We start from the raw sequence: 20,151 nt of genomic DNA, 5'->3' as shown, positions 1-20,151 counted from the left end.
CTTTTCCTTTATTTCAGGTCAGAAGAGGCCAAGCGATGGAAGTAGTGGGTTGATGGCGAAAAAGCAGAAGCGAACCCCCAAGCGGACCAGTGCGGCAGCCAAGAGTGAGAAGAACGGAACAGGTCGGTGTTTCCCGGGGCTGGTGTTGTACAGCGGCAGAGGCGTGGCTTGATCACCTGAGGCAGTCCTAGGATGAGGAGAGTTTATTATGTTCCGAAAGTAATTTTTCCATTTTTATGGGGGGGGTGTGTATATCCACACATGTGTGCATGCATACAAGCGCATAGACATGCCCCCAAGTGTAGTGGAGGTCAGAGGACAGCTTTGTGCAGTCAGTTCTCTCCTTCCATCTTTATGTGAGTTCTAGGGATCATACTCTGATCGTCACGCTTGCATGGCAGGAATTCTTCGCCACTGAGTCGTCTCTCCAGCCGTCCATTTTAATCTGAAAATATCTAGTAGTTTTACTTAGAACCGGGATAGCTAAAATTATTTCATGGAAAGTAATTGACTATTAGAAAGGTATTTCAGGATCTTGAAGAAAAGAAAAATAACCATTTGTTGTGGTGTGCAAAACTTGCATTTCTACTGATAATGTTTTCTGTCAGCCAGAAAAGCTGATTTATGAATAGTATAGAAATATTTTATGTAGATGAATGTTTGACTACATGTGTGTTCATGCACCATGCACCTGCTCGGTGCCCACAGAGTTAAGAAGAGGCACCAGATCCTCTGGAACTGGAGTTACAGACAGTTGTAAGCCACCATGTGGGTGCTGGGGACTGAACCTGGTCCTCTGCAAGAGCAGTAAGTGCTCTTAACCATTGAGCCATCTCTTCCTCCTGAAAAGTTAATTCTTACCAAAAGAAATGAAAATAGTAAATCAGTATGAATGGATTAGATTATATGAAAAGCAAACTCGGTATGAGTAAAATTAAATAGTCAAAATAATTGATTGATTTTTGACAAGTTTGCTGCTAGACACCGCCTTAGGTAAAACAGCTTATATCCTAACAAAAGGACAGTGGAGATCGTACAGAACAGATACCTCCAAGGATGTGAAACTGTGTTTCAGGTTTTTAGTAGTCAGAAGTGGCTTGCAGCTGCATGCTTCAGGACTAAGGAAAAGAGTGATGGAGAGAAGACTAGATTAGAAATGGCAAAGGGAATATGCATAATTTTATAGTTTATAAATCCAGAAGATACTACCTTAGTGTAATCAAGGTGAACACCCAGCTGGACACAGTACCATATGCTTTAATGCCAGCATTTGGAAGGTTAGAGCGGGAAAATTGCAAGCTTAAGACCAGCCTTGGCTACATAGTAATGGAACAAGCTAAAATCATGTACAGCTGGACAGAATGCAATAAGAAAAGAGTAACAACATCATCTGAGATAGTCCCATCCAAGATGCATAATGTAAATCTAATCAGTACTTCAGGACCACAACAAACTCAGCCTGGAGGATATCCTACACAGCAACAGGCTTCTACTAGTCAGGCCTGGAGGATATCCTACACAGCAACAGGCTTCTACTAGTCAGGCCTGGAGGATATCCTACCTACACAGCAACAGGCTTCTACTAGTCAGGCCTGGAGGATATCCTACCTACACAGCAACAGGCTTCTACTAGTCAGGCCTGGAGGATCTCCTGCACAGTAACAGGCTTCTACTAGTCAGGCCTGGAGGATCTCCTGCACAGTAACAGGCTTCTACTAGTCAGGCCTGGAGGATCTCCTGCACAGTAACAGGCTTCTACTAGTCAGACTCATAAGGTCCTGAATGTAATGAGAAGAGAAAATGTTCCGAATTGAAAGAGACTTCAGGGACATGGCCACTAAATGCATACATGCTTCTCACCTGGATCTTCTCGATTTGAAGGGTACTTGGATCATCAAATGGATATCTGAAAATTACAATCTGTGTGAATTCCTGATGTTGATAGCTATATAGGAATATGTTGGCTTAAAATTAAAGTCTACAAATTCATTGATCTTTCCCTTTAAGAAGTGAAACCTAACTTCCCTCCCCTTGACTGAGATGAGTTCAGTGACCAGTGTCTAACAAAGCATAGTGATGGTATGTGCCTGTGATGGTTAACATTGACTGTCAACTTGACAAGGTCTAGAATCACATGAGACAAACCTGGGCACAACTATGACAGATTATCTAGATTTAGTCCTGGACATGCCTGTGGGACATTATCTTGATGAGTTAATTGAAGTTGGAAGACTCAGCCACAGTGGGCAGCGTCATTCCCAAGGCTGGAGTCCTGGAGTCTGTAAAAGGTGAAAGTGAGCTGAGTACAAGCCTTCATTTCTCTCTGCTTGACAGTCCTACATGGTGACAACTGCCCCAAGCACTCATCGCTGTGGCTTCCCTGCCAGGGTGGACTGTACCCTTCAACTGTCAAGCTGCCTCTATCAGGGTCTTTTCTTTATCACATCAGCAGGAGAAATAACTGAGACAGTGACTTTGGAGAATGGATCATAAAAGGCCCCACAGATTCCTCCTTACCCTGATACAGAGTCACTGCCGTATTATAAGGATATCCACGTGTCTGTGGAGAAGTCTGCAGTGAGGAGCTATAGGCATTCTGCGATGGGCCAGGAGAAAACCAAAACTCTACCAGTGGTCATGCCAGTGAGTCAGTCAGGACTTCCGAGACCAAAGCCCGGGCTAAAGTTAAAGTGAACCTTCCCAGCGTTCCTGGGGCAGGGCAGCCAGGCAAGCTGCTCCAAGGTTCTGATCCTCAGAAACCATGTGAGATACCAAATGTTTGTTGTTTCAAACCAGTTGAGTTAGGGCTAGATAACTAATATGAAAAATGGTTCTGATTGTAAGAAATGTTTCATGCTGAAGGATTTAGATTTGATGAGGCAACTACCTTCCATGGGTTGGAAAACATTTCTTGTTTCTGTATCATTTTTATAAGCTTATAAATTATTTCAAGGAAAAGTTTAAAGATTTTATAAAAGGAAGTGGCAAAACAGGTGTCTCAGAAGGTAAATGTACCAGCTGTACCACCAGCCTGGCATCCCGAGTTCAATCCCTGTTACCCACGGGAAAAGCTAAATATGCTGGCTGCATGTGTGTGATCCCGGGACTCCTGCCGAGTAATGGAAGGTGGAGACAGGAGGGCTCTCAGGAGCTCTGGGCAGCTGTCCTGGAGTAGGAGAAACTGACTGCCTCTACACCAGGGGCAGAGACAAGTGACACCTGAGAATTGTCCTCTAACCTGGACGGCTGTGCCATGGCACATGCATGCCCACACTTAACACCCACTCACAGATACAGTTTTCTAATTTGTAAAGAGTAAAGGAAGGGCATGATTGGCTTTTCCTTTTAGAGCGAGTCTGTGGATTAAGGCGGTGACGAGATGGAATGAGAGATGGAGTCAGGAAAATTAATAGGATTCACTGTCATTAGTGTCATCACTAACTGAACCAAGGACTTAGTTAACTTAGATACAGAACATAGGACCTAGCAGCAGAGTGTTGGAAGAGTTTGGGGGAATATGGAGTTGTTGCTACCTGGGATTAGGAAAATAGATATCATGTGGTAGTTAGAAGAAAGTCTGTGTACAGAGGTCTGTGTTCACAAGAGGATGAGAATGCTGTGGGAAAGGAATCAGAGTGAGAAAACAGTGGGGGCAGTAGCTCAGTCTGTCAAGTGCGTGCAAGCCTGAGAACTCACATGTGATCCACAGAGCTCATGTAAAACGCCAGGTGTGCTTTTGCACACATTGAATCCCAAGGCTGGAGAAAAGGGGACAGGCAGGTCGTGGGGTTCACTGACTAGTCAGCCTCGTCAAATCTGTGAGCCCCAGTTCCCAGTGAGAGATTGTTTCAGAAGACAACGTGGACATTTCCTGAGGAATAATGTCGAAGGTTGACCTGGCCTGTATGCATGTGCGCGCGCGCACACACACACACACACACACACACACACACACACACACACACACACACACACACATACACACACAAAAGTAGAGTTAGGGGGTGAAATCAACAGGAGTGGGGTTGTATGGATTGTATTCACCTGTTGAATTTGGTCCATAGTGAGTTCCAGGCACAGTTAGAAGGAAGGAAGTCAGAGTGACAAGACATTTCTTCTTTTGTTTTTAGAGACAGGGTTTCTCTGTGTAGCCCTGGCTGTTCTGGAACTCTCTATAAACCAGGCTGTCCTCGAACTCAGAGATCTGCCTGCTTCTGCTGGCCGAGTGCTGGGATTAAAGCCGTGCACCAGCACAGCCTGGCTGACAAGACTTTTCCTTTTAAAGAAATTTGAAGAGATGGGAAAAAGCTCCCGCCAGCGAGAGCTTACTCTGTCCCCACCCTCCCTTAAGGTTGAGGCAACTCTAGACTCTGGAAACAGAGGAATCCGACAGTTAAAAGAACATGGGTACTTGACACAAGGGGACCTGGTAGTAGAGCATTCCAAAGCAAACTCTTCTTTTGAGGACAAATAATAATCTTAATGTAACCTTATAATTAAGACCCAGTAAGGGGCCAATGAGATGGCACAGTGGGTAAAGCATTTGCCACACAGTCCCGACACCTGAGTTTTGTCCCCAGAACCCATAAAGGTAGGACTGTCACATGTCCCCCACAGCATGTGCATGCAGCCTGTCCTCCATCCTACACACAGGAATCAAGTGTTTTTCTTAAGGGTGGTAAAGGCATACAGCTGGTGCAGATGCAGGACAGGAGACAGGCTGGGAAACCGAGTGTGTAATCTTTGACTTTCAGAGTAAAGACAGGGTAGGGGTAAAAGGTATATGCCTTGAAAAAATGTAAAATGAAATTCCAGCTTGTTTTTATGGGAAAATCCGAACATCTCTTAGGATGAATTGGTGAGGAAGGAAGCAGAGTTGGAAATGAATTCTCTTTTGTTAACACATACATCAGAAATTGAGCATAGACCACCATGCCTATAATCATAGCACACAGGCAGCTGAGGCAGGAGAATCATGAGTTCCAGGATAGCTTGGGCTAGTTACTGACTTTCTGGGCTATCAAGGCCATTTTTTAAAAATAAATGTTAAAGAGGAAAAGAAAAAGAAATGTTGGACACGTTTACAACAAGATCTATTTGTGTTCTTCATACATAGTTGAGCTGAGTTGTCTGTTGTTTTTTTTTAAAGATTGTTTTTTACATTTTATTTCAGCATCCATGGAACTACAGAACTACAGAATATTGTTTTATAACTCTCCTTCCCCATTTAGTAATATATTAGATCTTTTATCATTATTCTTGTGAGCTGTAGTTCATTCTTTCTTCTCAGTGTGTGTGTGTGTGTGTGTGTGTCTGTGTGTGTGTGTGTGTCTGTGTGTGTCAGTCAGAGGGCACCTGTGGGAGGCAGTTCTCTCCTTTCATCTTGTACCTGAGCACCAACTCCCATCATCAGGCCTGGCAGCAAGTGTCTTTACCCACTGAAGCATCTCACAGGCCCTGTAGCTCATTCTTTGAAAAGATAGAAATCAAACAGTGAAAAAAAAAAAAGTAAGCATTCAATAATACACCACTTTGAAAACATTTTTTCTACCTATGGTTACATATCCCTCCCTGTTTGTTTTAAACTAGAATATTTACTTTATGACGGATTGAAATCCTCAAGATGAACCGGATGCTGCAATAGCTGCCCTCTTGGGCTTAGGTGTTGTCCCTTCATGGAATCCATGTCTGAATCTTCGATAGACAATTTTTAGGTGTCTCCTCCATCCAGTCCTGGTAGTGTTTCGTCTCTTAGCCTGGACACTCCATTTATATTTTCTCTTGCCTTGGCAGGGTAGCCACATTTGCCACAGGTCGACTTCTGAAGGTGGTGAGCCGCAGAGCCACAGCGGTGGCACAGCGTGTGCGTCTTATTGTGACGCTTTCCAAAGATGACCTTCCTTTGTCGTCTTGATTCTGCTGCCAGAACCCAAGAGTTCATTTTCCCTTTCTTCTGTTGTAACTCTTGATGTATATGTTTACCTGTGTGATACCAAGAAGTGTTATTGCTTCTGCTGTTGCATTTTGATCTTTGAGGCTGTTCGTCGTGTGTAACTGGAGTGAACTCATTACAGGACAGAGCAGTGACAGTGAAGACCTCCCTGCCATAGACAGTTCGAGCAAGTGCACACCAGTCAAGCATCTCAGCCTGGCTAAGCCGCAGAAGCTGGCTCGCTCCCCTGCAAGGATCTCGCCTCACATCAAAGACGGAGACAAAGAGAAGCACAGAGAAAAGCATCCAAATTCATCCCCTAGGACGTATAAGTGGAGCTTCCAACTCAGTAAGAATCTCCCAGATAGCCTGAATGTATATTGTAAAGTGTAACATTTCTTGAAATGTCGATTTGGAATAGTGTTAATAATCATTAACAAATTATGTAGCCATTCCAAATCAATAATCATCACTTGTACATAATTCTGCTTTGCTTTTTTTTTTTAATTTGGATAATGCTAACTTGGTAAGTATGACAAAATCTTCAGTTAAGAAACCAAACATGAGTTGAGTGTGTGGTTCACCCCTGTAACCCAGCATTCACCAGGGTGAAGCAGAAGGATCATAAGTTCGAGGGCAACCTGGGCTACACAGACTTTGTATGATATATGAGTTATATAAATGAGTGAAAAGAAAGTACCCTCTCTGCCACTGACACTTAAAAATACTAGTTACGTTACAGGTCAATTGCTTTCTTTTAATGTTTTCTTACGTTTTATGATCATTGGAGTGATACATGTTTGTTTTAGGTTTTTTTAGATTTCTTCCTTTCTTTTCTCTGTTCCTTTTCTTTCTTTCTTTCTTTGATGTGCATTGGTGTTTTGCCTGTATATTCTCTGTATGAGGGTGCTGGATCCCCTGGAACTGGAGTTACAGACAGTTTTGAGCTGTCAGGTGGGTGCTGGGAATTGAACTCAGGTCCTCTGGAAGAGCAGCCAGAGCTCTTAACCATCAAGCCATTTCTCCGACTCCCAGAGTGATACATGTTTAATATAGAATATTGGGCTAAAGAACTCTTAATCGTAGATTTAATTTAATCATATCTTCCATAAAGAGCTTGTGTTAGGTCACAGTAAACTAAAGCTTTTACTGATTTGCAAGTTAGACTCTTTATAGAATTGCATTCTTTTTGTCTTACAGTTATTTTGTTTTAAAATTCAGATTAACTTTCTTTCCTTTTAGATGAATTAGATAATATGAACAGTACAGAGAGAATCTCTTTTCTCCAAGAAAAACTACAGGAAATCAGAAAATACTACATGTCTTTGAAATCTGAAGTTGCAACCATCGACAGGAAGAGGAAAAGATTGAAAAAGAAAGACAGAGAAGGTAATGCTGTTGTTTCTCCCCTCATTTTAGGATACACTCAGATCATTTTATAAGTTTATCTCTCTCAGTTCATGTGCAGTAGATGCTGCTTTTAGGTTTAGGGCTTTCTCCTGATGTAGGAAGCGGGTGTGTCTGCAGCTGAATGAACCAGAGTGACACTCTTGAAAGGGTGCGAACTCTTTCAAACAGTCTGTGATTTACTGAGCGTGTTGAGTTTTCCAGGAGGGCATACTCTGCTCAACAAATGTTTACTGGTTGCCCCAATGGTTGTTATTATGAGGTTCACCAAGATGAATAGGCCTTAGGTATCCTCAGCATTACCTATTTGGAACCATAAATCATTCATAAACATCTACAATTTAATGCAGCTCAGCAACACTGATGAGCATGTGTCTGGTACCAGGGGCTCTACAGGTGGTGCAGGAGCAAGACAAATTAGACACAGACTTTGATCTCAGTATCTTAACATCTGCTGGACAGTGTATGCCCTCCTGGAAAACTGAGTGATATTGCCAGTCTGGCCGTTAGGTTACTTTAAGTAATCCTAAAGAGAGTGCTGTCTGTGCCAGACCTTAAGAATGCAGAGTTAGCCGGGCGGTGGTGGCGCACGCCTTTAATCCCAGCACTCGGGAGGCAGAGCCAGGCGGATCTCTGTGAGTTCGAGGCCAGCCTGGGCTACCAAGTGAGTTCCAGGAAAGGCCCAAAGCTACACAGAGAAACCCTGTCTCGAAAAACCAAAAAAAAAAAAAAAAAAGAATGCAGAGTTGCCAGCTAGTCAAACACTGGACAAGGAGTCTACCCAAGCTCTGCCAAGATATGAGTAAAGGAGATGAAGGTTTGTGCCCTACCTCGTTAGTAATCAGATCAGAACACGGGGAAATGATGGCTCACAGTGTGACTGGAGGGAGGAATGGTGTCCAGGATGATAATGCCCACTGCTGGGGAAAACAGGAAGGGCGTCTCTGTGTTGTTCGTGCAGAACAAATCGTGATGGCCCTTGTGTTAGTTACTCTCACGTTGCTCTCTCCAAAAGAACGTAAGAAGAAATCAGGACAAAGTTTAGTCCCAGGGAGGTGCCCCAATGATCTTTTTCCTCCAATGGTTCTTGTCCAAGAAGACTATCCTTAGAATCTGTCACAGGATTGCTCCACTGATTAGGTCAGAGTGCTTTGTTTCTGAAAGCCCTTCATACACACATACCCAGAGGAGTTCTTTACTAATCTCCCATTTGTTGATGTAATCAAGTTGACCATTGAAATTAACTGCCAGAAGATTCTTCTGAAGAAGCTAACTATGCCTAGACAAATGGTCTACCCTAGAAACCAACATTTGGATGCTTCTGAACCTAAAAGCAAGACCCTTGCAAATCACATGTGTTTTGACACACTGAAAGCTGCAAAGCTCAGACATGGCTTCTAGTCAGCTTATTATGGCCCTTTCCTGTGTCTGGAAGCCACATGACCAGATATTTGAAGAAATCCTTTGTGTAAAGACAGAGGCTGAAATAGGAGGGGGGAAATCCCAGAAAACGGTTATTTTTTAAAAAGCACAAAAACATAACTAAAATTTTAAAGCCGGTCATGGAGGCTCATCATACCTGTGATTGTAATCCTAGCACTTGGGAGGTGGAAGCAGGAGGATCAAGAGTTCAAGGCCCGTCTGGGCTAGGTAGCTAGTTCAAGACTAGCCTGGGCTATATAAGATCCTATGTCCAAGAAATGGAAAGTTTTCAGAGATAAAGAAGAATCTATGAAAATATGTCAGGGGGATTATAACAAAAAATAGTAAAAGGGATATGTGTTGTGCTGGAAAAAAAAAAAACCCATCAGAAAGTACAAAAGACAGATGTTTGGTGTATACGTGCAACGTCAGCACTTGGGATGTGAAGGCAGGAAGTTCCACTAGGCATGCGTGGGCTACTCAAAGAAGTGGAGGGTGAACAGCCTGGGCTACAATGAGACACCATCTCAACAAAGCTATGTGTAGCTATGTTGGCTCAAAGAAATGGGGTCGGTGGTCAGGAAGGCAGACTGGTGGGGTGATGAGGGTAGAGAAGAGTAAGTAACAGTGCAGAGTCTGGTGCGGACTCTAACTGATGGGATTTCTACAAAGAACACTGAGAACATGGGGGAAAGCTCCTCGGAGAATGCTGGCGAACTCCCAGAGGGGAGGTCTGTGTTAGAAGACAGAAAGGTTAACATGCCTTTATGGAAAATCACACCACAAAACTTACTCCACGGGCAAGAGTGAGTTCTTCGAGCTTTTTGTTTTCAGTGGGAGGTGAGGTTGGTTTTCTGAGGCAGGGTCTTACTCTCTGGCCCAGGCTGGCCAGTATGCATGGTGATTTTCTTCCTCACTCTACTAAGTGCTGGGATTACAGGTCCAATTTCAGATGCTAAAAGCTTACATGTAAAAGGTACACACAGAAGTGGGTGGACAGCATCCTGTTTCTTAAGCCGGAAGCCAGACAAAGAAATAGTGTGTGGGATCCTGCAGACATGGAGTCCACATAGAAAAACGCTGCGTCCTCGCATGGTTCCAGGGACGCTATAGAGTAAGGACAGAGCGGTTATTGCATGCAGCTGGACAAGGCTGTGGGATTACTCCAGGTGACCGAGGAAGCAGGGCTCATGGTACACAGCTGGGGCCAAGGAGACCGGAGCTCACCCCAGAGGGCGCAGTCTGGAGGGAAGCAGTGGAGGGGCTGTGAACATGAGTGGGGGGAAGGCTATGGTGACACTTCTGCACTCACTGTGGCACCTACGCTCGGGCCCTTGAGGAAGGCTCTGCCATTTCTCTGGGCTTCACCCTGTCAGGAAGACTTTGCTGTTTTCCCGTGGGTCTGAGACTGTGGCCCTTGACATGGCCATGCCCAACAACACACCCTCACTCAGGACTGCACATTTCTCAGGTCCTCCTCCGTTCCCCGCAGGAAAACAGTTAGGGCAGACCTTCGGGTGATGGTGAAAGGCCATGGGGTGCCCAGTGCAGAGCATGTTTGCCAAGCAACTTCTCCAGGATCAGGTCGAACAGCTGGCTCCAGGAGGTGTCTAGATAAACCCGCCCGTGCTCACACACACCTGCACACATGATAGGTCCAGCTGGCTCCAGGAGGTGTCTAGATAAACCCACCCGTGCTCACACACACCTGCACACATGATAGGTTCAACCTGGTTGAGAGCATTGCACTCCCTCTGACAGAACTTCTGGGGATGACCTGTGTTATATGTGGCCTTAACCAGTCCAGCTGTTCTTAATACTGAAAATAGCATGGAGCAAATGGAAGAGATCAGACTTTAGAATAGGTCCATTTTAGGTAAAGATTGTAAATAGTTAGACGTCGTTACAGTATTTGTAATCACAAGAGGAAGGGCTAGTGGCGTGATTCAGTGGAAAGTGCTTAGCAAGAGTAAGGCTGTGGGTTCTGTGCCCAGGTTACCCCCCACCCTACGCCTCCCCACCAGACTTGAGGCTCTTCACTCCTTACATCTTGTGATGTCTGGTTCCGTTTAGTCGTCTCTTTTGTTTCACAGTGCTGGGATGGAACCCAGGTCCTGTGCATGCTCAGCACACTGGGTACTGTGTCCTCACCCCGGCCAGCCTGTGGCATCTCTTCGGAACTAAGTCCCTTAACTGGGCAAATGCTGGCTTCCCTTAACTGGGTCCGACAGAGTGCTTGCTGACAGCTCGATACCCTTTTGAACAGCACTCAGTTGGCCTGTGATTGAAGTGAATGATGTTACAGATCTAGTTCTAGCCGGATGTGGTGGGGCACGCCTGTAATCCAGCACTCGGGAGGTAGAGGCTAGAGACTCAGAATGGAAGGTCCCCCTTGGCTACAGACCAAGTTTGAGCCAGCCTGGTCTATGTGAGATGGCCTCAAAAAACAAACAACAAATCTTATTTCTAATTTAGCTTCGATTTTCGGTGTCTTTGTGTATCGTTCCTTAGTCTAACCTGGCTGTGTTGACTCCACAGTGTCTCATGCAGGAGCTTCTATGTCATCAGCTTCATCCGACACTGGAATGAGCCCCTCTTCATCATCTCCCCCCCAAAACGTCCTTGCTGTAGAGTGCAGGTGATGAACGTTTTCTCCACCCTCCAGCAGATTGCTGCCATGGACAGAAAATCCAAACCCTGAAATACAACCACAGAAAGCACTCAGCTGGCTAGGTATCTCCTGTATATTTTTCCAGGATTGTAGCTCTATCCTCCTCTGCTTTTTTATTGTTGCAAAAAATAAGCTTATTAATAATTGAAGGGTAGGTGACCTGCCATATTAGTCATAATTTTTCCTCTGTATTTTTTTCCTTTTTTTTTTGTGATAGAGAAAAAAGGGCACTTAGCAAATTTGAATTTATATAATAAAGCTTTCAGGTGTTCTAGAGTCATAGACAAGCAAGTGCACATGATCAACATCAGAATATTACCTGGCTGAGTAGTGACTGCTGCACTTTCACTGAGCTGTATTTGAACATGAACACTTGGTGAGTAGGGGGATTATTTTATGTTTGTTTGTTTGTTTGTTTTTTTAATTTCATTTTTTGTGGAAGCACTTGCTATGTAGAACTGCCAAAGTATGTGTTCAGTAGTGTGCCCAGATTTCAAGTGTAAATGGGACAAAATCAGTTGTGAAAGGAAGTGTAGTTGACTGAAAACTGCAGTTGTAATAAGTCTTCCACTTTTTATAGGACTTTGGAGCACACAATTATGCAAATATTTTAATGTTTATTAATGTTTACAGTGGAATTGTGAATAAGTTTTCAGTGGACTATCTTATCCCTTGACAAAAATATTTTGTCTTTTTTCTATGTAATTTCAGAGTTTTTATTTTGTTACAAAAATACAAAAATGAAATATATAACAACAATGAAGTTATTTAACAAGATTTCTAAAGCTGAAAATTTTTGTGTAAAATAAGGTATTATCTTGCAACTTGTTAAATATATTTATTCAGACATTGGATGGTTGTATTTTTATGTATTTTTTAAAATATTAATAAAATTGAAAAAAAGAAAATTCTAGGTTACTTCACTCTTTGGATGGCAATGGGTGTCAGCTGCCCTTTGGCAGGGGCTGCATCCCGCAACCTCACGTGCTGAAGGCAGTCTGTGTCAGCCCTTCCAACAGAACAGCTCTAAGCGGGCATCTGGATCACTCAGATGTCCTTGTGGAGAGACTTTGGCAGTCCTAGTATTGAAACTGTTTGGAGAATCAAATTTTTGGTTGCCCTTAAGATGCTTTGTCACAGTTTTATGTTTGCTCTACTGCCGAATAAATTTATATCTCCCAAAGTCGAGATGCAACAATTACATGAAGCCACTATGTATGCCTTGCCTGTGAATTGTTTCACAGGCTGATACATTTGTAAATAATTCTTCCAAAATCATGTATTTAAAGCAGTTTTGCATATACATTATGTAAAAAAGGTGATTTTTTAAAAACAATTTTTAAATTCATGTTTGTACATTAAAAGGGGTTGTTTTGAAGCCTCCTTTTCTGTGTTTCATACGCTGTAAGGTGATAGCTAGCCTGGGCGCTCCACACTGTGACGGCAGACAGGCACAACCCACCTGCGATGGCAGAGCATTACTGAAATCACTGTTTCTCAGCTTCATTTCGCCACGTTGTGAACTGTTATTCAGATTTCTTCCATTTTCTCAGAGAATTAAAACAAAAAAGTACTCTTGTAATATGAACTTTCCTGTCTTTTCTTTGCAAAGCAGAAGTATTTCAATGTAAAATAAAAACAGAGCCCAGTGGGCGTGTCTTAAACAGGCTTTACATTTTTAGTTTTCTTTTAAGTGATTTTTTTCTAAATGCCAGTAACTTATAGTTGGGAAATTAGATTCTATGAAACGAAGCATTTCAGTACATTCTTCAATTTTTAAAATACTTGTAGTACTTAATTATAAAAATGAAAAAGTGTTATTCAAAACTAATTGGAACTAGGAAGCAACTTTAGATATGTTAGTAATTTCATTGAGTAGCAATTTGGTGAATCTGAGATAACTTACTAGTTTGAATATTGTCCCTCTTAGCTGATAGAAATTTGGTACCAAAGTATTGGGATGTAGCTCCAGAAGGCAAAATTACATATTCACTAAATACATATGTAGATACTATCTAAACCATCTTATTAGGGGGCTAGAAAAAAATGTGAAATTGGTATTGATTAGGCATTACAGGTCAAATGTTGGGCTTATTTTGAGTTTGCCTAAACTTTGAATAGACTATTGCATATTGCATGTAACTAAGAAAGTAAAAGTATAAAGATATATAAAAAAGGAATGTACTATCTATAAATCAAGACATTCAAAATACAGCTTTCTGTGCTAGTATTCTTCTGTGTACTTTTACTGTTTATTATTATTAAATTTCCAGTCTTTTACTAAGAAAGAAAGCACATTTTATTTATTTTTTTATTTTAAAGATTTTTGTATTCATTATGTATACGGTTTTTCTGCCTGCGTGTGTACTTGCAGTCCAGAAGAGGGCACCAGATCTCATTATGAGTGGTTGTGAGCTACCATGTGGTTGCTGGGAATTGAACTCAAGACCTTTGGAAGAGCAGTCATAACTGCTGAGCCATCTCTCCAGCCCAGAAAGCACATTTTTTTTTTTTAAATTTATTTATTTGTCATGTATACAGTGAGTGTTCAGCCTGCAGGCCAGAAGAGGGCGCCAGGTCTCATTACAAGATGGTTGTGAGGCACCATGTGGTTGCTGGGAATTGAACTCAGGACCTCTGGAAGAGCAGCCAGTGCTCTTAACCTCTGAGCCATCTCTCCAGCCCCAGAAAGCACATTTTTAAAGACTATTAAGACAGCTACAAAATTGGCTTAGATCATAGAAATCCCTATGAATTGATTTGCTTATGTACTTTCCTTATGGGCCCTATAATTTAACATACCTACCAAACATTCAATGCTATATTTAACATCATGCCAAAACTATTAGCAGAACTGATTCATTAGCAATTTATGGAGTATCTTCTGTGTATCAGATTTTTTTTTTTCCTTCGAGACAGGGTTTCTCTGTGTAGTTTTGGTGCCTGTCCTGGGTCTCGCTCTGTAGACCAGGCTGGCCTCGAACTCACAGAGATCTGCCTGGCTCTGTCTCCCGAGTGCTGAGATTAAAGGTGTGCGCCACCACCGCCCAGCTGTGTATCAGATATTACATCATGATGCCAAGACTCAGCCACATGAGTGAGCAAGACACAAAGGCTCCTATCTTCATGGATAAGTGAGATCAAATAGGGTAGACATCAAACAATTACCCTTTTGAATTAAAATACATTTTTCCCCCTTGGGCTTTTTGAGGCAGGGTCACATGTAGGCCAGGCTGATTTTGAACTGACTGTAGTTGAGGCTGGCTTTGAATTTCTGATGCTCCTGCTTTTACCTATCAAATGCTAGGATAATAGGCATGTACTATTATACCTGGCTAAACTCATTTAATTTCTAGAACTTATTATATAGCCCAGGATGACCTTGAGCCTCTGTATCAGGCTTTTTCTTTTGGGCTACTAACCAGCTCCCAATCATGACTCGAAGACTTATTATTAATTTTGAATGCTTGGCCTAGTTTAGGCTCATTTGTGGCTAGCTCTTTTAACTTAAATTAACCTGTTTCTCTGTATCTTCCTTTTGCCTTGGGGCTTTTTACTTTTCCTTCTGTATATCTTCTGCTGCTTCTCGTGTCTGCTGGCTGGTGGCTGCCTGGCTGGTCTGGGGCGTCTCTTCTCTCTTCTTCTCTCTCCCTGCCAGCCCCACCTGTCTTTTTCCTGCCTAGCTATTGGCTGTTCAGCTTTTTAGTAGACCAATCAGTTGCCTTAGGCAGGCAAAGTGAAACCAATGTAACATATCTTTACATAGTTAAACCAATGCAGCAGAAACAAATGTAACACACCTTTACCCAGTTAAAGTGGTTGACATTCCACAGCATAAACAGTTATCACACATCTTTGCCCAGATAAAACAATATTGCACAGGAAGCCTCAGCCATGCACACACTAGGGCAGCAGGTATGGTAGGCATCCGAAGTTACGGTTGCCGAGACATCCTAACATGATCACAGACTGTTTGAAGGCTGGACTGATCTGGGAAGCCTTTGAAGAGAAAACATCAGTTAAACTGAGGCCCATTGGGGAAGGTGACGAGATCAAGGAGATGGAAGAGCGCTGTAGGTAGGGCAGTGTTCTAAGCAGGTAAGACGGCTGTAGAACCGCGCCTCGGCCACACCAGGCCGGAGACAGGACATGTGTCAGGCACTCGGGCGTTGCTCCAGCCTTGCACCTCTCGAGTTGCTTCTCGCCACTTTCCCTTTCCACTGTCTCCCGTGAGTGTCCGGGGCTGTCTCGGCCACTTGGCCAGGAAGCTTTTGTTGACTTCCGAACCCGCAGACCATCACCCTCTTTTATCCCTGATAGCTTTCCAATCTGTTTCACCTCACGGCTCACCTTGTGCATGTGTGTGTTTCCCTCCTGGGCAGTCTCCTCCCTCAGTGTTGCTTGGTCGTAGGTGTGCCTCACAGTTCTAGCCCAGTGTCTAACACAGAGTAGTCCAAGTTACTAGTTAAATCAAAGGAAAAAATTACTCAGTTGCTTTTAAAAGATCGTTGATCTGTATATAGAAAACTCTTAAGATCGTAGGGCTCTTTTTATAACATGATAATGTTGAAAAGGCAACTCAATGGAATTAACTAAAGTAGGCTTGCTTAATGACCTAATTGCCACATAAAATATTCCTACGCCGGTGAATTCCTTTCCCGTCTCTCCCTGGCTATCCTTCCCTCCCCCATCATTTCCATGTGGCTGCATGGTAAAAGTGACATGGTTTTACTCCATCACAAGACGATGGCGTCTAACAGCACTTGTCATGGGGTTGAACAGCTCGGGATGGAGTTTGGAGCTGATAACACATTTCCAACAAATAAATGTTTGGTGCTTTAGCACAGTACAGTTTGTTCTAGTACTTAACTCCTCCTGAGACTGCGCCTTATGGGTAGTTCCAGGCTGGCCTTGAATTCAAAATAATTCTCTGAACTTGGGAACTCCAGGTATGTACTCTATTACTCAGTTCTTCAGCTTACTCCCCGCCCCCTCCGCCACCAAATTCTAATGGTATTTTCCATGTTGACAAGCACAAGATTCTCTTCATTCATAGAGACCAGTTATGCATCTTTTAAAACAGAATTAAGGACAGTATAATTTTGATATTTGTAGTTAGCATAATTATGAAGCTATGTTCATTTTGTACTCTGTATCATGCAAAATTCATTTTGAAAAGCTCTGTTGTGAAGCTTAAGGAACTTTATGTATATAATAAATGAATGTATATATAAGTAATTGGCTTTCTTCTTAAATTACATCCAACAAGATAATCTGAGTTCAGAGTGCTGTCTGCTAAGAGTCGCCAGAGGAGGAGCTGCTGAGATGGCTCGGCAGGTATGGGTGCTTGCCACCAACTCTGATGACCCGAGTTCAGTGCCTGGAGCCCACGTGGTGGAAAGAGAGTACCTACTCTCTGACTTCTGACCTCCATGCATAATAAATTGAAAATGGATAAATGTAATTAATTTTTTTAAGTTGCCAGAGTAGATGTAAAAACAGGAGATGCTCTGTTAAATTTGAATTTCAGACAAATAATTACGTAAGGTAAATAGACCCCGTGTAAAAAACATGCTACTCATTGAAACTCAAAGTTAGTTAGGTGCCCTGTGAACTGTCTTGTTCCTCTTCTCTACATCACTGTCCTCCAGGAGACCCTTTTTGGTCTCTCGTGGACAAAAGGAAATTACTAAAGTTTCTCTTGGTTTCCAAGGATGAATCAGTATGGAAGCCACATCTGATTTTTAGAAGTTCACTATTCCCAAATGGGCCCTGTCTTGTTACATTGCGAGAGGTGGCTGTGTGTGTACTCAGTCCTTCTGGCTGTGTGGAGGGGTACCCTCTCACTAACCTGTTAACTGCCCTCCCCAGTTGTCCTCCTTCATCCCTTGCCAGAGTTACTCTGCAATAAAACGTATGTTTTTCAAAGGCAAGTCTTTGTAAATGAATTAGGCCACTGTCATTATGTACACATCTTTTTGTGTAGACACATTTTCAGTTTTGGGGGTGAATATCTAGAATTGGGATTCCCACCAGCCAGTACACAGGGGGTTCCTGTTACACGGCACCCTCCTCGCACTATGAATTGTTAGAGTGCAGTATTTGGGGGGTTTTGTTATTGTTATATTCGGATTGTAGTTGTGGTTTTGCCATTAATGGCGGTGGTTTGCTGTCTTCTGGTGTGTACTTCCTTAATGCAGTGATGTCGTATGTCACTAACATGACGAGCACCTTCCCATGTTGGAAACTCTCACACTGCGAATGCAAGTATAAATTTACCCATCGGTTTGCCTTGAAAGCAGTAAAGAGAAGAAAATCCCATGTATCCTGAGGAAAACTGACGTGTGCTCGGCGCTCACAGACTTGCAGACCCTGATGGTTTCGCACTCATGGGAAGGAAGCCTTTATTGTCAGTGCTGGGAACTGGACCCGAGGGCCTTGTGCATGCTGGACATACCCACTGCCACTAAGCTAAACTCTGTCCCCAAGGGGACTCTCAAATGCCCATGAGTAAGCCGGGCTTGGTGGCGCACGCCTTTAATCCCAGCACTGGGGAGGCAGAGCCAGGCGGATCTCTGTGAGTTCGAGGCCAGCCTGGTCTACAGAGCGAGTTCCAGGAAAGGCGCAAAGCTGCACAGAGAAACTCTGTCTCGAAAAACATTAAAAAAAAAATGCCCATGAGTAAAGAGAGTGGATAAATAAGACGTGGCATGTTAGTTCAAGGCAATACTACAGAACAGTTAAGACAAGTGAACAAGCTTAATATGGCAATATGGGTTTTAAACCTCACAAGCAAGTCAGGAAAAGCAATTTTCAAACTGTATCTAAAATACACAATTTTTATAAGATTTGGATATTTAGACTACATCGATTTTTGTGTGTATAATCATAAGAACATGAGTGGGAGACTAACCACATGATATATGCCTGTCATCCCTGCACTTGGGTGTAGACAGGAAGATCAGAAGCTCAAGGACATCCTTTGCTACATAGTTTGAGGCCAGCCTGGTCTACGTGAAACTTGTCTCCAAATATAATATATATGCATATATTATAATATACATGTATATGTTATATATAATATATATTATGTGTGTACATTATAACATGTATGCATATATTATAATACACATTATACACATTTATATTTGGAGAAAGTATGTTTTTTTTGTTTTTTTGTTTCATTATATATAATTATATAATATACATAAATATATATACTCACATGTGTGTGTATATACATACATGAGGAAAAAACAAATACCAAATTCAAGGTCGTGGAGCAGAAGGAAAGGCACGGAGAAGCAGGTGCTTCTGCCCCTCTGCACACACACACCAAAGACTAAAGCAGTATGGTAGTAAAAGTTGATAAGCTGAAGGCTGATGCTGTTCTTCTCTGTCCTTTATTATTGCTACAGTTTGAATGTCCACAACCAAATTTGATGTTGAAATCAGTTCTCCCATGAAGTAGCAACAGGTGGCACCAACGCTGCACGTGTTGGTCCAAGCCTGTAATCCCAGTGCTCAGGACTCTGACCCAATGGAGTCTTTCCAGGTGACTGGCTCTGCGTAATCGACAAGCCCATCTGTTCATGGATTAAGGTGTTATCCCTAAAGTGAGTCTTATAAAAGTTGGTTTAAAGCCTGCATCCATGCATGTGCACACGCCCACTCCTGCGCCCTCATCCACTCCCTTGTTCCTGTCTATCCCTCTCTACTACACCTCCACCACTACACTGCCCTGGCTTGGTCTGGGTATCACCAGGTCCCTTCTCACACAAGATGTTAATGGCCTTAACCATGGAGCCTGCTGTGCTGTAGAAGTTCTGCTGAAGAAACCTTTTAAAATGACCCAGTTTGTCGCATTCAGTTATAACAGGGAATGGACGTAAGGTAACTGTTCACGTATATTTAACAATTTAACTACCCAATGTAGATGTAATTCTGAACGATCTTCTTAAATAAGAAACAGAGCCAAATGCAGAGTTAAAAGCCCAGAGATCGAACCGCAGCCAAGAGCTAAGACCAAGACCTCCTTCTTACCCCTCGCTGTTGCTGTCGTCCTTCCCCTCAGAAAGAGACCTACTTCCTGTGGGTCTGTCTTTTTATTGACTTTCTGTTCTGCCTTCTCATTGGTTGTAAACCCAGCCACATGACCTCCTCGTCACTGCCTGTCTATACAGACCTCCAGGTCTTCTATGGTTAGTATTGAGATTAAAGGCGTGTGTCTCCATGCTGGCTGTGTCCTTGAACACACAGACTCTGCCTGTCATGTGATCAGGATTAAGGGTGTGTGCTACCACTGCCAGACTTCTGCTAAATGGCTTGCTATTAGCTCTGACCCCCAGGCAACTTATTTATTAATATACAAATAAAACCACATTTCAGCACAAATAAAATATCACCATAACCTAATGAAATGGTTGACGGTAAGATAAAGTAAACAGTGGGAGTGAATGCAGCCAGTGAATCAAAGGCCACATTTATGCACTCAGGGGTAGAGCGCTTGCCTAATGCACAATTCCCTGGTGGAAAGACACTGCATAGAATCTCAGTTCTATGAAAGCATTGCTCTTTTGTTTTGAAATACAAGAAAACAGGTTCCATGTTGTCAAGATAGTAATAAGTAATAGAACCGAGGCTGAAGCCATTTCTTCCGACTTCCAAATCCATTTGTTCCCGATGGCTAGCCTTCCTTTTTAGTTTTTTGAGGCAGGGT

The 20,151-nt window shown here is 42.8% G+C and overlaps 1 protein-coding gene and 1 pseudogene across 1 annotated transcript in view; one reads left to right on the top strand and one right to left on the bottom strand.

Moving 5' to 3' along the window:
• Window positions 1–13,014, top strand: part of Arid4a (AT-rich interaction domain 4A) — a 71,765-nt gene extending 58,751 nt beyond the window's left edge. The window contains exons 21-24 of the mRNA XM_052739646.1: window positions 18–122; window positions 6,075–6,281; window positions 7,175–7,321; window positions 11,300–13,014. Coding sequence (XP_052595606.1) covers window positions 18–122; window positions 6,075–6,281; window positions 7,175–7,321; window positions 11,300–11,403 — 563 coding nt within the window. The 3' untranslated portion in view covers window positions 11,404–13,014. The remainder of the gene's footprint in view (window positions 1–17; window positions 123–6,074; window positions 6,282–7,174; window positions 7,322–11,299) is intronic.
• Window positions 5,243–6,068, bottom strand: LOC128111256 (60S ribosomal protein L37-like; annotated as a pseudogene).
• Window positions 13,015–20,151: the final 7,137 nt, after the last annotated feature.

This window comes from Peromyscus californicus, unplaced genomic scaffold, assembly GCF_007827085.1.
Source record: "Peromyscus californicus insignis strain IS unplaced genomic scaffold, ASM782708v3 Scaffold_15__1_contigs__length_86483966, whole genome shotgun sequence".
Lineage (NCBI taxonomy): Eukaryota > Metazoa > Chordata > Mammalia > Rodentia > Cricetidae > Peromyscus > Peromyscus californicus.
The sequence above is the reverse complement of the archived record's forward strand: the minus strand, read 5'-3'. Positions and strand labels throughout refer to the sequence as shown.